General features: G+C 44.2%; 2 protein-coding genes across 4 annotated transcripts in view; one reads left to right on the top strand and one right to left on the bottom strand.

Moving 5' to 3' along the window:
- Window positions 1–14,109, bottom strand: part of ppp1r13ba (protein phosphatase 1, regulatory subunit 13Ba) — a 32,002-nt gene extending 17,893 nt beyond the window's left edge. For 2 of the 3 annotated variants that reach the window (XM_027157072.2, XM_027157071.2), the window contains exons 1-4: window positions 7,606–7,755; window positions 3,895–4,045; window positions 3,628–3,738; window positions 955–1,022 (exon numbers count right to left, since the gene is read on the bottom strand). In XM_027157072.2, the coding sequence (XP_027012873.1) occupies window positions 955–1,022; window positions 3,628–3,738; window positions 3,895–4,045; window positions 7,606–7,755 (480 nt within the window). Of the gene's footprint in view, window positions 1–954; window positions 1,023–3,627; window positions 3,739–3,894; window positions 4,046–7,605; window positions 7,756–14,088 lie in introns of those variants that run through there. The other variant, XM_027157073.2, reaches the window with a different exon arrangement.
- LOC125146023 lies at window positions 7,679–9,706 on the top strand. The gene is made up of 2 exons (XM_047821590.1): window positions 7,679–7,818; window positions 8,114–9,706. The coding sequence occupies exon 2, from the start codon at window positions 8,277–8,279 to the stop codon at window positions 9,618–9,620; it is 1,344 nt and encodes a 447-aa protein (XP_047677546.1). The 5' UTR covers window positions 7,679–7,818; window positions 8,114–8,276; the 3' UTR covers window positions 9,621–9,706.
- Window positions 14,110–14,764: the final 655 nt, after the last annotated feature.

A 14,764-nucleotide genomic window follows, 5' to 3' on the forward strand; every position in this document is an offset into this window, starting at 1 on the left:
GTACGGCGTGTGGAGGCGACGGTGAGAGGAAGCCGTTTAGCATCCTGGCGAGTCAATCAAAGCCGTAATCATGCTGAGGTGGTTTTTTATTCTCAGCAGGTTTATGGCTTCCATCGCTGACATTTTCTCCTTACAGCTTCTCTATCATAACTCACACTCTGAACATTAACATATACTCTATATACGGTACGTGTGTGTATACGTTGGCTTCTTTAACTAGTGCAGGATTAAATATGTTATTTCCTGAATCGAGTCCCGAGGCTACGTTCCAAACAACTCGCCTTTATATGCTTACTACACAAAGGTTAAAACACGATCCAGTAATCGAGCTCCAGCTTCACTTCATGTCCTGCGGCTGTCTCTAAAAACACACCAGATACATCACGTGGATGCCGGTAGCTCTGGGTGGAGAGGTTCATGTCCTGTGACACAGCACTGAATAATATTATAGAAGAAATACAGGATTTAAACAACCCAAAGATCAGTCCGTGAAGAAAGGGAAGGAAGAAAAGAGAGACAGACTGACGCAATGAAAACACAGCACCGAGCGAGAAATAATGAAAAGGGATGTGGTAGTCTAGTGGTTAAGGTGTTGGGATACCGATCGGAAGGTTGTGAGTTCGATTCCTACATCCACCAGGTTCCCACTGCTGGGCCCCTGAGCAAGGCCCTTAGCCCTCAATTGCTCAGTTGTATAAAAATGAGATAAAAATGTAAGTCACTCTGGATATGGGCAATTGAAGGTTGAGGGCCTTGCTCAGGGGCCCAGCAGTGGCAGCTTGATGGACCTCGGATTCAAACTCATGACCTTCTGATAAGTAGTCCAACGCCTTAACCACTAGGCTACCATGTCCCCAGATGACATACAACATAAACTTTACAGTTATTTGCATTACTACAAAATATAAACCGAAGGTCCGGCTCGACAGGAAGGTGCAGCGTGTATGTACGTACCCTGTTTACGCTCAATCTGTCCGTCCTCCCCTTCATCCTTCTGCTCAGCTTCTCTGATGCCTGTCTTCCTGAAGGACACAAGACAAAATTATTCTCATCTTTAAGTGAGATCAGCTGAATTACAAATGAGAACATCCAATTAATGGTTTGTCAAACAAGACCTAGTTTTATTCAGCTACATGTACAGTAATGTGATTAGTCACTTGCAATACCATATTCCCACCAGAGAGGGCGACATTCTCAAATCTTTCCTAAGGTAGCTTTAAATAAACCTTCATCTGTAATAAGAACATAATTATCAGGGAGAAATAAAGACACTTCGTCTGAGTGAATGATCTATAATCATTTCTGTAGTTTTAGAGTCATTAATCTATAGACTCGAGTTGGGGACGTCTACGGGTCACTCGGGTAAAAGTGTCTGAATGTAAACGTGAATGTGAGGTTGTGTCTGATGTGTGTGTCTGATCTCCTGCCTCGTCATTAAGCTTTATTAGTCCTCATTAACCATGTGACCATGTGTGTGATCTCTGAGCTCATCATTTGTAATTTGGTCATTTGTTTGAGCTGAAAACACACACACACACACACACACACACACACACACACACACACACACACACACACACACACACACACACACTTTTCACAGTACATCATGCATCATGGAAAGCAGATTTTCTAATGAACTAAATAAATATTTAAAACGATCATGTCTCTCTCTCTCTCTCTCTCTCTCTCTCTCTCTCTCTCTCTCTCTCACACACACACACACACACACTAATCACTCCATCTCTCTCAAGAACCTTCCATGTGAGATGGGAAAGTGACGGCCGTGTGCTTCTCACATCCACCTCAAGTGGAAAGAATCACTACTAATCACGCACACACACACGCATACACACACGCATACACACACGCATACACACACGCATACACACACACACACACACACACAAATGTGATTATTTACGCAAGAGCAATTTACTTCAAGAGCCACTTACATGTATGTGATGGAAAATAGGCTCCTTTCCAAATAGGACAGAGTCGCAGTCTAAACACTGAACTCAAAGGCAAGAACTTTCTATCCTTATCCTTATCCTCATCCTCATCCTCATTCTCGTCCTCATCCTCCTCAGCATGTGACACGGATAAGTAACATGTATATAAAGAAGTCTTTACACTTGTATTTATTCCACCGTATTGACATGAAATATAAATATCAATAATCTCCCAGCAGTGTGATTCAGACTGAAACACAGACTAAGTGTGTAAATGGATTCAGACTTTCGGACAGAATTTCAACAGAACCCGTAGATAACATTTGCCTCATAATCACTTCTCAAGCGTCTCAACACCTCGACATGACAGTTTCAGGGTTTTTCTTGTCCTGATATCTGTTTGAGATCTGAATAGTCACTGTTCAACACAGTCACTGTTCAACATAGTCACTGTTCAACACAGTCACTGTTCAACATAGTCACTGTTCAACATAGTCACTGTTCAACACAGTCACTGTTCAACACAGTCACTGTTCAACACAGGCACTGTTCAACACAGTCACTGTTCAACACAGTCACTGTTCAACACAGTCACTGTTCAACACAGTCACTGTTCAACATAATCACTGTTCAACACAGTCACTGTTCAACATAATCACTGTTCAACACAGTCACTGTTCAACACAGTCACTGTTCAACACAGTCACTGTTCAACATAGTCACTGTTCAACATAGTCACTGTTCAACATAGTCACTGTTCAACATAGTCACTGTTCAACACAGTCACTGTTCAACATAATCACTGTTCAACATAATCACTGTTCAACATAATCACTGTTCAACACAGTCACTGTTCAACATAATCACTGTTCAACACAGTCACTGTTCAACACAGTCACTGTTCAACACAGTCACTGTTCAACATAATCACTGTTCAACACAGACACTGTTCAACACAGTCACTGTTCAACACAGTCACTGTTCAACACAGGCACTGTTCAACACAGGCACTGTTCAACACAGGCACTGTTCAACACAGGCACTGTTCAACTTTGTCATCTGCACAGTTATTCCTGTACTTTTCTCAGAACACAACCACTTAATGTACACACTATTAATTAGCCTGCACACACACACACACACACGCACGCACGCACACACACACACACACACACACACACACACACACACACACACACACACACACCAATCAGTTTCTTTACTAAGGACCTTAAATCAGGGTCTCTGTGGTAAGAGCACAAAAGTGTGCGCGCAAACACACAGACACACGAAGACACACACACAGACAGACACACACACAGACAGACACACACACAGACAGACACACACACAGACACACACAGACACACACAGACACACACAGACACACACACACACACGCACACACGCACGCACACACGCACACACGCGCACACACACGCACACACATGCACACACATGCACACACACACACACACACACACACACACAGACACACACACTGATACGTTCAGTGAAACAGTTTCAGTCACCAGATTGTGCAAAGCCAAGCAGATTGAATTTTCCCACATGGGGTGTACTGTTTATTTAGAGCAGGTGTGTGTGTGTGTGTGTGTGTGTGTGTGTGTGTGTGTGTGTGTGTGTGTGTGTGTGTGTGTGTGTGTGTGTTACACACCCTTGCTGCTGCGCTCATTCTCGTGTTGCAGGTAAAACTTCACCTCCTGCCTCCTCTGACCCCATTTCTGCAGGTAGTCCATCATCAGGTGATCTGAAGGTATCCGACTCTCTACAGCCACAAACATCACACACACCTTTACTTTAGATTTAATATCTATAACGATCTATAAACAAATACACAATCAATGGCTTCGATGTTCACTATAATTTATACTCGTAATCGTCTCAAAACATACAGGCAGCACGAAAAGGTGTGAGTACGAACCCTTTCCTCTGCAGACGTGTAGGAGATGGCAGCCGCTCTCTCCGACCTCCCCGCAGAACTCCACCACGTCTTTACACCGAGTCTCAGCACCGATGGGAACCTCAGCGAGAACCTCCTGCTTGCTGGAGCTCAGATACACAGGGATGGAGATCTGATGGAGGAAAGACAAGACTGAGAATAAAAACACAACCCAACATTGACCTGCTTTGTGTCTAAAACTGTCAGCGATCAACATCAGGGGCGGTTTGTTTGTAGCAGAAGAATCATGTCAGATGTTTGTGTATGTTCTGTTGTTGCTCTACATAAATCAGTTAAAATCAGTGAGAGAACAATGGAGTCACTGTAGATGATCGTCTTCTTCATTAGAGGGACGACTTCCTGTTTCTCTGGTTCTCACTAGCAGGGAAAGGCATGATGTTTAAACAGGAGGCAGATTGACTCGTAGATCAGGGGAGTAAACTGACGCTGGTCTTAGTATGTGGTGTGAATATGTCCTCCCTCATAAACACTTCACTACACAACTCTCTTCACTACACAACTCTCTTCACTACACAACACTTCACTACACAACACACTTCACTACACAACACTCTTCACTACACAACACACTTCACTACACAACTCTCTTCACTACACAACACACTTCACTACACAACACACTTCACTACACAACACACTTCACTACACAACACACTTCACTACACAACACACTTCACTACACAACTCTCCTCACTACACAACACTCCTCACTACACAACACACTTCACTACACAACACTTCACTACACAACACACTTCACTACACAACTCTCCTCACTACACAACTCTCCTCACTACACAACACACTTCACTACACAACACACTTCACTACACAACACACTTCACTACACAACTCTCCTCACTACACAACACTTCACTACACAACACTTCACTACACAACACAACACTTCACTACACAACACTTCACTACACAACACTTCACTACACAACACTTCACTACACAACTCTCCTCACTACACAACACTTCACTACACAACTCTCCTCACTACACAACACTTCACTACACAACACACTTCACTACACAACACACTTCACTACACTACACAACTCTCCTCACTACACAACTCTCCTCACTACACAACTCTCTTCATAACACAACACTTCACTACACAACACTTCACTACACTACACAACTCTCCTCACTACACAACTCTCCTCACTACACAACACAACACTACACAACTCTCCTCACTACACAACTCTCCTCACTACACAACTCTTCACTACACAACACTTCACTACACAACACTTCACTACACAACACAACACTAGACAACACTTCACTACACAACTCTCCTCACTACACAACACTTCACTACACAACACTTCACTACACAACTCTCCTCACTACACAACACTTCACTACACAACACTTCACTACTCAACTCTCCTCACTACACAACACTTCACTACACAACACTTCACTACACAACTCTCCTCACTACACAACACTTCACTACACAACACTTCACTACACAACTCTCCTCACTACACAACACTTCACTACACAACGTAACAGCAGGAGGTACAACAACATCACATGTCTCTTCCTTTCTCACTGTGAGTCTAAGGCAGCAGCTCCAGCACATGATGTAGAGCTCAGTGATACGCAGCGTCTCTCAGACCTGAATCAGGACACGGCTGACATTTACACAGCAGTTACAGAACAACCCCCACCTCAGGCCTTAGGATCTCTGCTGGGGTCCTGCACAAAGAGGACACACACACACACACACACACACACACACACACACACATACATACAGACACACACACACGCACGCACACACATACATACAGACTCAAACACACAAACACACACACACACACACATACATACAGACACAAACACACACACACACACACATATACATAGACACACACACACAAACACACACGCACACACACACGCACACACATATACATACTGTACATACACACAAACATACTGTACATACACACACACATACATACACATACACATACACACACACATATACTGTACATACACACACACACACACACACACACACACACATACTGTACATACACACACATACACACACACACACACATACTGTACATACACACACACATACACACACACATACACCCACGCAGACACACACACACACACACATACTGCACATGCACACACATACACACACACACACACACAAACATACACACACACAAACATACACATACACAAACACATACACACATATACACACACACACGTGCACACACACAAACACACACACACAGGCACACACACATATACACACACACACACACAAACACATACACACACACACACACACACACACACACACACACAATGTGTGAGGCCCTAAGAGGCGTTGGAATAAATCTCACCCCCTGTTTTAAATGTTTGTCTTTAAACACATTCAGTCTTGGAGTCCATCTCTGTAACATAAACAGACCAGTTGTGTCCACACTCTGAATGGAAAACAGATTCTATTCGTTTTGCTTTTTTCTCTCCTTATACGTAAAGAACCGCTGCAGAGGGACGAGTGCACATGGAGATTCTGTAGGAGTTGGATTAAAGGTCTGAGCTAAAATAATCCAAATATATGGGGATGTAAACATGTGTGTGTCTGTGTGTGTATATGTGTGTATGTTTGTGTATACGTGTGTATGTTTGTGTGTGTGTGTATATGTATATGTGTGTGTGTTTATGTTTGTGTGTGTGTGTGTGTGTGTGTGTGTGTGTGTGTGTGTGTGTGTGTGTGTGTGTGTGTGTAAATAAACCCAGAAAAACAAAATGTTCATATAAAAGATGATGATGATCCAACCTCCAGCTCACGTAAAGAGTTTTCAGATAAAACGAAACTCGACACATTTCTCCAAACTTCATTATATAACCAGATTTTGCCGCTTGGTTAATTCCGATACTCGATATTTCGTTGCTAACTCACTAAATCCTTCGGTCTCATTCATCATTTCTCGTTGCTCCTAATTAAAACACTTCATCACCATGTAGATTATAAAACACTGTTTCTTTGTAAATCCTTCTTTTTTTGAATAGTTTTATTTAAGCCTCAGCACGTCGCTGCCTTATTAACCCCTTATTAACCCCTTATTAACCCCTTATTAACCCCTTATTAACCATTTATTCATGCTTATTATCCTTATAGATTTAAAGCCACGACTAAAAGCAGCGTCACTGCTCACAGACACAGAAAACACGGCTACAAAGCCACAGAATTTCATTTAAAATCAGGAAAGATAGCAGATACATCCTAAACTCACAGCTTCCTGACACATCACGGTTACAGTGCAAAAGTTTGCACCCCCTAATAAAGAAATTCACATTAGATCACGTTCAGATTATCTGTACGATCACCCCGTATGTACAGGGTGTATAAACTTTTGCACTCGACTGCACTGGACATTTCTCAACACACTTTCTTCATAAATACCCCACATTTTGTAAACGCTCTCGGCGCTCTCGGCTTTCAGCAGCACCGTAAACACGAGGTCGGGGAGGTCAAGCTGTTAATCCCCGACCGTGGCAGACGAAGCCGGCTATTTTAAGCACTAAAATCCTAAATGTGGTGTCCGTCTCCTCGTCTGGTCTCCGCTCGGGTCTCATCTCATCCCTCCCTCCATCCCTTCAGTCCTTCACCTTATCCCGTCCGGCCGAATCCTGGTGTCCTGTTGCGTCGTTGCTGCGGTGTTCCGTCTTTTCCTCAATCGGGAATCTCTTCTGTAGCCACGGTCTGGACTTGGAAGCGTCGACCAGGCTGCGGAATAACAAAGTCCAAAAACGCTTCATGGAGTCCTGGACGGGAGGCAGGAGAAAGCAGGAGCTGCCGTTTACCTTCGATGTTCACTATGTGTAAGCGTGTGAGATTGAGGGTTGAGGAGGAGAGGGGTAACAGGGGTAGGAGGGCGTCCAGGGCACATGGGAGGGGAGATTTCGGGGGTGGTGTGTGGCGTCAACACTGGGAATCTTTTCTCTTGTTAAGTGTTTTATGGAGATGGGGGGGGGGGGGGTGGGCAACGGTTATTTTTTTCTGTGCATGTGGATCAGTTGAGTAAGAGTCTGACACCGGGGCATTTAGACGGAGTGGATAAGGATACACGGGGTTGTTTTGGGATCTTGTGGTGTCTAAATTACCTTTCTCTCTCAGGAGTGACATTCCTCAGGACCACAGGAGGTGTTAGGGACAGATAAGAGGCGCCTGGTGACAGTAAACAGAGACGCTGCTGAGATTGGACTCACTGACGTACGCCGCGTCTCACCTCCCGTTGGGTTTATCAGGAAAGGGAAACGAGCGAAACGACGACAACCCAATGACAGATACGGACACCAGGACAAAAATGGCAGCCTCTCTCTCTCTCGCTCTCTCTCTCTCTCTCGCTCTCTCTCTCTCTCTCTCTCGCTCTCTCTCTCTCTCTCTCTCTCGCTCTCTCTCTCTCATGTCTTGTTGTTCTCTTTTTTCTCCGTCTGTTCGACACTCAGGTTTGCTGATTCCAGAGAAGGAGGGAAGTGAGTGCCAGAGCGCCAACACTCATAAATCTGAATCCACCAGCAGGCCCCTGGCAGGAAGGAGCTCAGACCTCAGCATAATACACCGTCTTCACTCGTCTGTGTTGTGTCTCTCAGACCTCAGCATAATACACCGTCTTCACTCGTCTGTGTCGTGTCTCTCAGACCTCAGCACACTACGCCGTCTTCACTCGACTGTGTCGTGTCTCTCAGACCTCAGCACACTACGCCGTCTTCACTCGACTGTGTCGTGTCTCTCAGACCTCAGCACACTACGCCGTCTTCACCCGTCTGTGTCGCGTCTCTCAGACCTCAGCACACTACGCCGTCTTCACTCGTCTGTGTCGTGTCTCTCAGACCTCAGCACACTACGCCGTCTTCACTCGTCTGTGTCGTGTCTCTCAGACCTCAGCACACTACGCCGTCTTCACTCGACTGTAATGTGTCTCTCAGACCTCAGCACACTACACCGTCTTCACTCGTCTGTGTCGTGTCTCTCAGACCTCAGCACACTACGCCGTCTTCACTCGTCTGTGTCACGTCTCTCAGACCTCAGCACACTACACCGTCTTCACTCGTCTGTGTTGTGTCTCTCAGACCTCAGCACACTACGCCGTCTTCACCCGTCTGTGTTGTGTCTCTCAGACCTCAGCACACTACGCCGTCTTCACTCGTCTGTGTCGCGTTTCTCAGACCTCAGCACACTACGCCGTCTTCACTCGTCTGTGTTGTGTCTCTCAGACCTCAGCACACTACACCGTCTTCACTCGTCTGTGTCGTGTCTCTCAGACCTCAGCACACTACACCGTCTTCACCCGTCTGTGTTGTGTCTCTCAGACCTCAGCACACTACACCGTCTTCACTCGTCTGTGTTGTGTCTCTCAGACCTCAGCACACTACGCCGTCTTCACTCGTCTGTGTCGTGTCTCTCAGACCTCAGCACACTACACCGTCTTCACTCGTCTGTGTCGTGTCTCTCAGACCTCAGCACACTACGCCGTCTTCACTCGTCTGTGTCGTGTCTCTCAGACCTCAGCACACTACGCCGTCTTCACCCGTCTGTGTCGTGTCTCTCAGACCTCAGCACACTACACCGTCTTCACTCGTCTGTGTCGTGTCTCACAAGTTGGCATTGTGGTTATTTTTAAAATGATTAAGTAATTAATTTGATTAAATTCACACCTTCATAAGTTAAATAATGTCATAGTCACTACATGGGCTATTTATTTATTTATCTATCTATCTATCTATCTATCTATCTATCTATCTATCTATCTATCTATCTATCTATCTATCTATCTATCTATCTATTTATTTACTTATAATCTAAGTCTCCAATTATGTAGTAAAGTGAAAAAATCCAATTGTGTATATGTGTGTGTGTGTGTGTGTGTGTGTGTGTGTGTGTGTGTGTGTGTGTGTGTGTGTGTGTGTATATGTGTGTATGTGTGTGTGTGTATGTATATGTGTGAATGTATGTGTGTGTGTATGTGTGTGTGTATGTGTGTGTGTGTATATGTGTGAATGTGTGCGTGTATATGTGTGTGCGTGTGTGTGTGTGTGTGTGTATGTATATGTGTGAATGTGTGTGTACGTATATGTGTGTGTATGTGTGTCTATGTGTGTGCGCGTGTGTGTGTGTATGTACAGTATGTGTATGTGTGTATATGTGTGTGTGTGTGGGTGTGTGTGTATATGTGTGTGTGTGTGTATGTACAGTATGTGTATGTGTGTGTGTGAATGTGTGTGTGTGTGTGTATGTACAGTATGTGTATGTGTGTGTGTATATATGTGTGTGTGTGTGTGTGTGTGTGTGTGTGTGTGTGTGTGTGTGTGTGTAGCTTCAGTTCTGTTAGCTCTGGGCTTATTAAAAAATAACCAGCGTCCCTCCTCATCTCAGCAGCTCCACAGAGACCTAGCGATAGAGGACAGAGATGGTTCATGACGGCTGGACGAAGATCTAATCTCAGGACCACAAACACGACGTGTCTCATATCGGTGTGTGTTCACATCGTCGTGTTCTCTCTTTCTCACACACTCAAAGGAAAAGATTACAGATCTGACACTGAGCGTTTGTTCCTGAAATCTGCTGCCAAACCGGGGACCCGGTGAACAGCCAGCCGCCTGATTTACTGTCCCGTCGTTCCCGTGTTGAACTTTAAGACGGTGTCCATGGTGACGGCCGACTCCGTGGAAACACGCACGTTTCCCTTTCCAACACAGCGCTTAAGTGTGATGAACTGCAGTAAACAGCGCCCTTTATCTTCTGAGCTTTTAACTTCACTGACACTTCTCTCTTTCTCCAGGGTAGGAAGCGAGGGAGAGACGGAGATCAGGACGGACGGATGGAGCAGGACGGGGTTAGAACTGGGAGAAAAAGTTCCTCAGCAGTTTCTTCAGAACAGTTTGTGACTCTTAACTAAAGTGGTGGAAGCATTAAGGATTAAATACCACCCCGCTACTGCGATCCCTCCACTGGCTTCCGGTAGCTGCACGCATCCGGTTCAAAACACTGATGCTGGCCTACAAAGCCAAAAATGGACCAGCCCCCTCTTACCTCAAAGCCCTCATCATTCCTCGCACTGCACCCCGCAACCTCCGATCTACCAGCACTGCTCGACTGGTTCCACCATCTCTCAGGCTAAGAGGCAAGTATACTACAAGACTCTTCTCTGTACTGGCACCAAGGTGGTGGAATGAACTTCCCCTAGAGGTCCGGACAGCCGAGTCACTGGCTATTTTCAAGCGGCGGTTGAAGACCTACTTATTCAGGAAGCACTTCAACTAGCACTTCTTTCCTTATCTTTTGCATTTAAAAAAAAAAAAAAAAAAAAACCCACCTTTGACACTTTTTCATTGTAACTTTGAACAAATGTTTTAAACTCATGGTATCTTAAGTATGTAACCTAGTGAACCAGCATTAATGTATTCAGTGTTAGAGATTTAAGCACTTATGTACGTCGCCCTGGATAAGGGTGTCTGCCAAATGCTGTAAATGTAAATGTAAATGTAAATGTAAATGTAAAAATACAAAGCCACAAATTATTTATTCAGCAGTTTTTATCTTCATTTCCTGTAATTATGAGCTGATGATTTGTGTCCTTTAGTTTATACCTGAGCTCATCCGAACGTCTCGGGTCACGGGGAGCCTGTGCCTATCTCAGGCGTCATCGGGCATCGAGGCAGGATACACCCTGGACGGAGTGCCAACCCATCACAGGGCACACACACACTCTCATTCACTCACACACACACACACACACTACGGACAATTTTCCAGAGATGCCAATTAACCTACCATGCATGTCTTTGGACCGGGGGAGGAAACCGGAGTACCCGGAGGAAACCCCCGAGGCACGGGGAGAACATGCAAACTCCGCACACAAGGTGGAGGTGGGAATCGAACCCCCGACCCTGGAGGTGTGAGACGAACATGCTAACCACTAAGCCACCGTGTCCCCGCATTATTTATTTATTAATTACTTATTTCTTTCCCACTATGAGGAGAGAAATAAATAATTAGTAAGATATTTTCCTACAGAAGAGTCTTGAGGTGTTACATGATACAGTCTGAATGAAACTCTCTCACATGATAACTACGTTCTGTTCCTCAGGGGTTTCACACGCCGGTGGCTTCTTATGCTCTTCACGAGGACGACGTACAGTAGGAGGCTGTGCGGATCTACAGTAGACCTCCAGCGTAACGTATTAGCACTTAGCACACAAATGCCTCACTGTGATTAGTGATTTCACAAACAAACACCAAGATAAACAAAGCCTACAGACTTTCTCAGGCTTCTCTGTCATCCATACAAGGCTTCTCCGTACTAGAGCTCCTGGCTTGGATTGACCCTCGTTTACCGCTCAGAGGGTTCAAAGGTCATGAGGAACCTTGAGTCCTGATGACGGACTGTGCAGGTGGAAGCTACAGTACAGTAACTGAGTTGTAACTTAAACCCAGTAGTTTGTGTGTGTGGGATTTCTCAGCATTCTGTGTCCAAGCGAACAGAGCAGCAGTGTCCTGGCTCCATGTCCATCTTATTGAGTTTGTGATGAATTAACGAGATCATCAGAGACCCGGACGAGCGTCCAGACGCAGGAGCTTCCTAATTAATTAATAGAAATGTTCATGATCTCCCTCGAGTCGCTCTCTCAGACTCTCTCAGAGCAAAACAATCATCAGGTCTGTTAATAAGAAGCTGCAGGTCCAGCATTAGGCTTTAAAACCATAAAAATGATGATTAATGCATAAAAATGTGGCATAACAGAAGCAGAATATGTCACTCATCGAACCTGTTCTGTTGTCTGAGATCACATCTACACGTAGACAGAGGATTTAATTAGTGTGTGTGTGCATGCGGACGGGAAAAAGCTCACGACTTGTGATTCGCGTTCGGACTCGTGTTGACGTTTCGTGCTGTTATTTTATTAGACCTGACTGGATGAACACAGTAGCTCTTCTTCTTCATCATCATCTTCTTCATCATCTTTGTTTGATTTCACTGTCTGTTCATCTCAGTCTGCAGATTTTCAGACATTGAGTTATATAAAAATGGACAGATAAGAAGTTTAGGTCAGACTTTAGTGTCGGAGGACGGCGAGGAGTCATGAAGACAGACCAGGTGAGCTGGAAAATCCAGAGAGAGATGGACACATGACAGATTGTTGACCTTCCTGCTCTCTTCTATTGACTCATCCTCTGGCCTTTAGCCTCAGGCTTCAACATTACTTCACTAACTGAAATGTAAGAAGTAAAAGCCAGTCGTTCTGCTCGTGTGTAACAGCACCGTGTAAGAATTCAGGAATTTAGAAAGCGACCTCGCCTCAGAGAGCCGACGCCCTCCGGATCCACCGGGGACAAAATCATCCGCTTTGTCCATTACAACATTCAGAGAGCTTCGACATGACAAAAATATAAACAAAGACATTTGGAAAGACAGAATATAGAAACGTCTGAATGAAACAACACAAAATGCTTCATGGGTGAAAAAGTGATAACGTCTCGTTTTAATTTACTTCATAAACTATTAAACTGTAAACATTATAAAGTTCCCTTATAAAAGTGTTGTGCAAAAAACCAGCAAATAACCTGAAAGGTGTCAAATAACAACAACAAACAAACAAATAAATGTTAGTAAGAAAACAAATAAAACAGATATAATTTAAATGAACTAGTGTTAAAAGAAGTCAATTTAACATTTAATGTTTAAAAACAACTTAAATAAGTGACTTATGTATAAAATTTACATGCAAAATGAAGTGTGTAAAAAGCAGCTAAGACATTTTTTACATTTACTCTAATTCACATCACATCACTGCTTGATTAAACTGAATTTTATCTACGAGCGCTCTGTTTCAGTTTACACCAACATTCAACATTTCATATCTTTTTGCAAGAAACAGCTCAAATGAGGAACTCGTTTATTCTAAAACCCCAAAACTAAATGAATATAAAATCCAGCATTTTGTAGTAAATGAATGACAAACATTTTTATCAGTAAACTACAGATCTGAGAGTGAAGGTGAGCACCAGAGGTCTTTAATGATATTATAATGTTCTCCCAGTGGGGTGTGTGTGTGTGTGTGTGTGTGTGTGTGTGTGTGTGATCAACTCACCGGCATCATGTTAGCAGGCTGATGAACTGAGCTGCACACACAAATATCTCCATGTGAGTGTGTTACTGTGTGTGTTACTGTGTCCCCTGTGTTCAGTGTGATTTATTAGAGGCTCAGAGCTGAAACGCTCAGCTGATCAGTGTGACATGCGCTAACGTCCACACACCGCCACCTGGTGGCCATTATGGAGAACTACACCGAACCAGCCAGTGTGCAGAAAGTTGTGGGTTACTGAAGTGTTTTATAATCTATTATAGTACCAGAAACGGTGTATATTGTGATTTCGGTACTGAAACAATTAAATTAAAATATGTAATTATTTAACATTAGTATAAATTCATGTCTATACCTAAAATATGCATAAATATATGATATACCTTTAGAAATCCTGACAAAACAAAGCCCATGTGAAGTGAAGTGACATACGACTAAGTACGGTGACCCGTACTCAGAATTTGTTCTCTGCATTTAACCCATCCAAAGTGCAGACACACACCGTGAACACATGCACACACACACACACCGTGAACACACCCGGAGCAGTGGGCAGCCATTTATGCTGCGGCGCCCGGGGAGCAGCTGGGGAATTCAGTGCCTTGCTCAAGGGCACCTCAGTCATGGCTGGCCCAAGACTCAAACCCACAACCTTCTGGTTGCAAGTCAGACTCTCTAACCA

The sequence above is a fragment of the Tachysurus fulvidraco genome, chromosome 12 (genome assembly GCF_022655615.1).
Source record: "Tachysurus fulvidraco isolate hzauxx_2018 chromosome 12, HZAU_PFXX_2.0, whole genome shotgun sequence".
In the NCBI taxonomy this organism is placed as follows: Eukaryota; Metazoa; Chordata; class Actinopteri; order Siluriformes; family Bagridae; genus Tachysurus; species Tachysurus fulvidraco.

Excerpts from the sequence above, each read along its gene's own strand:
- LOC125146023 (XM_047821590.1), top strand. The coding sequence starts at position 8,277 with ATGACAGATACGGACACCAGGACAAAAATGGCAGCCTCTCTCTCTCTC.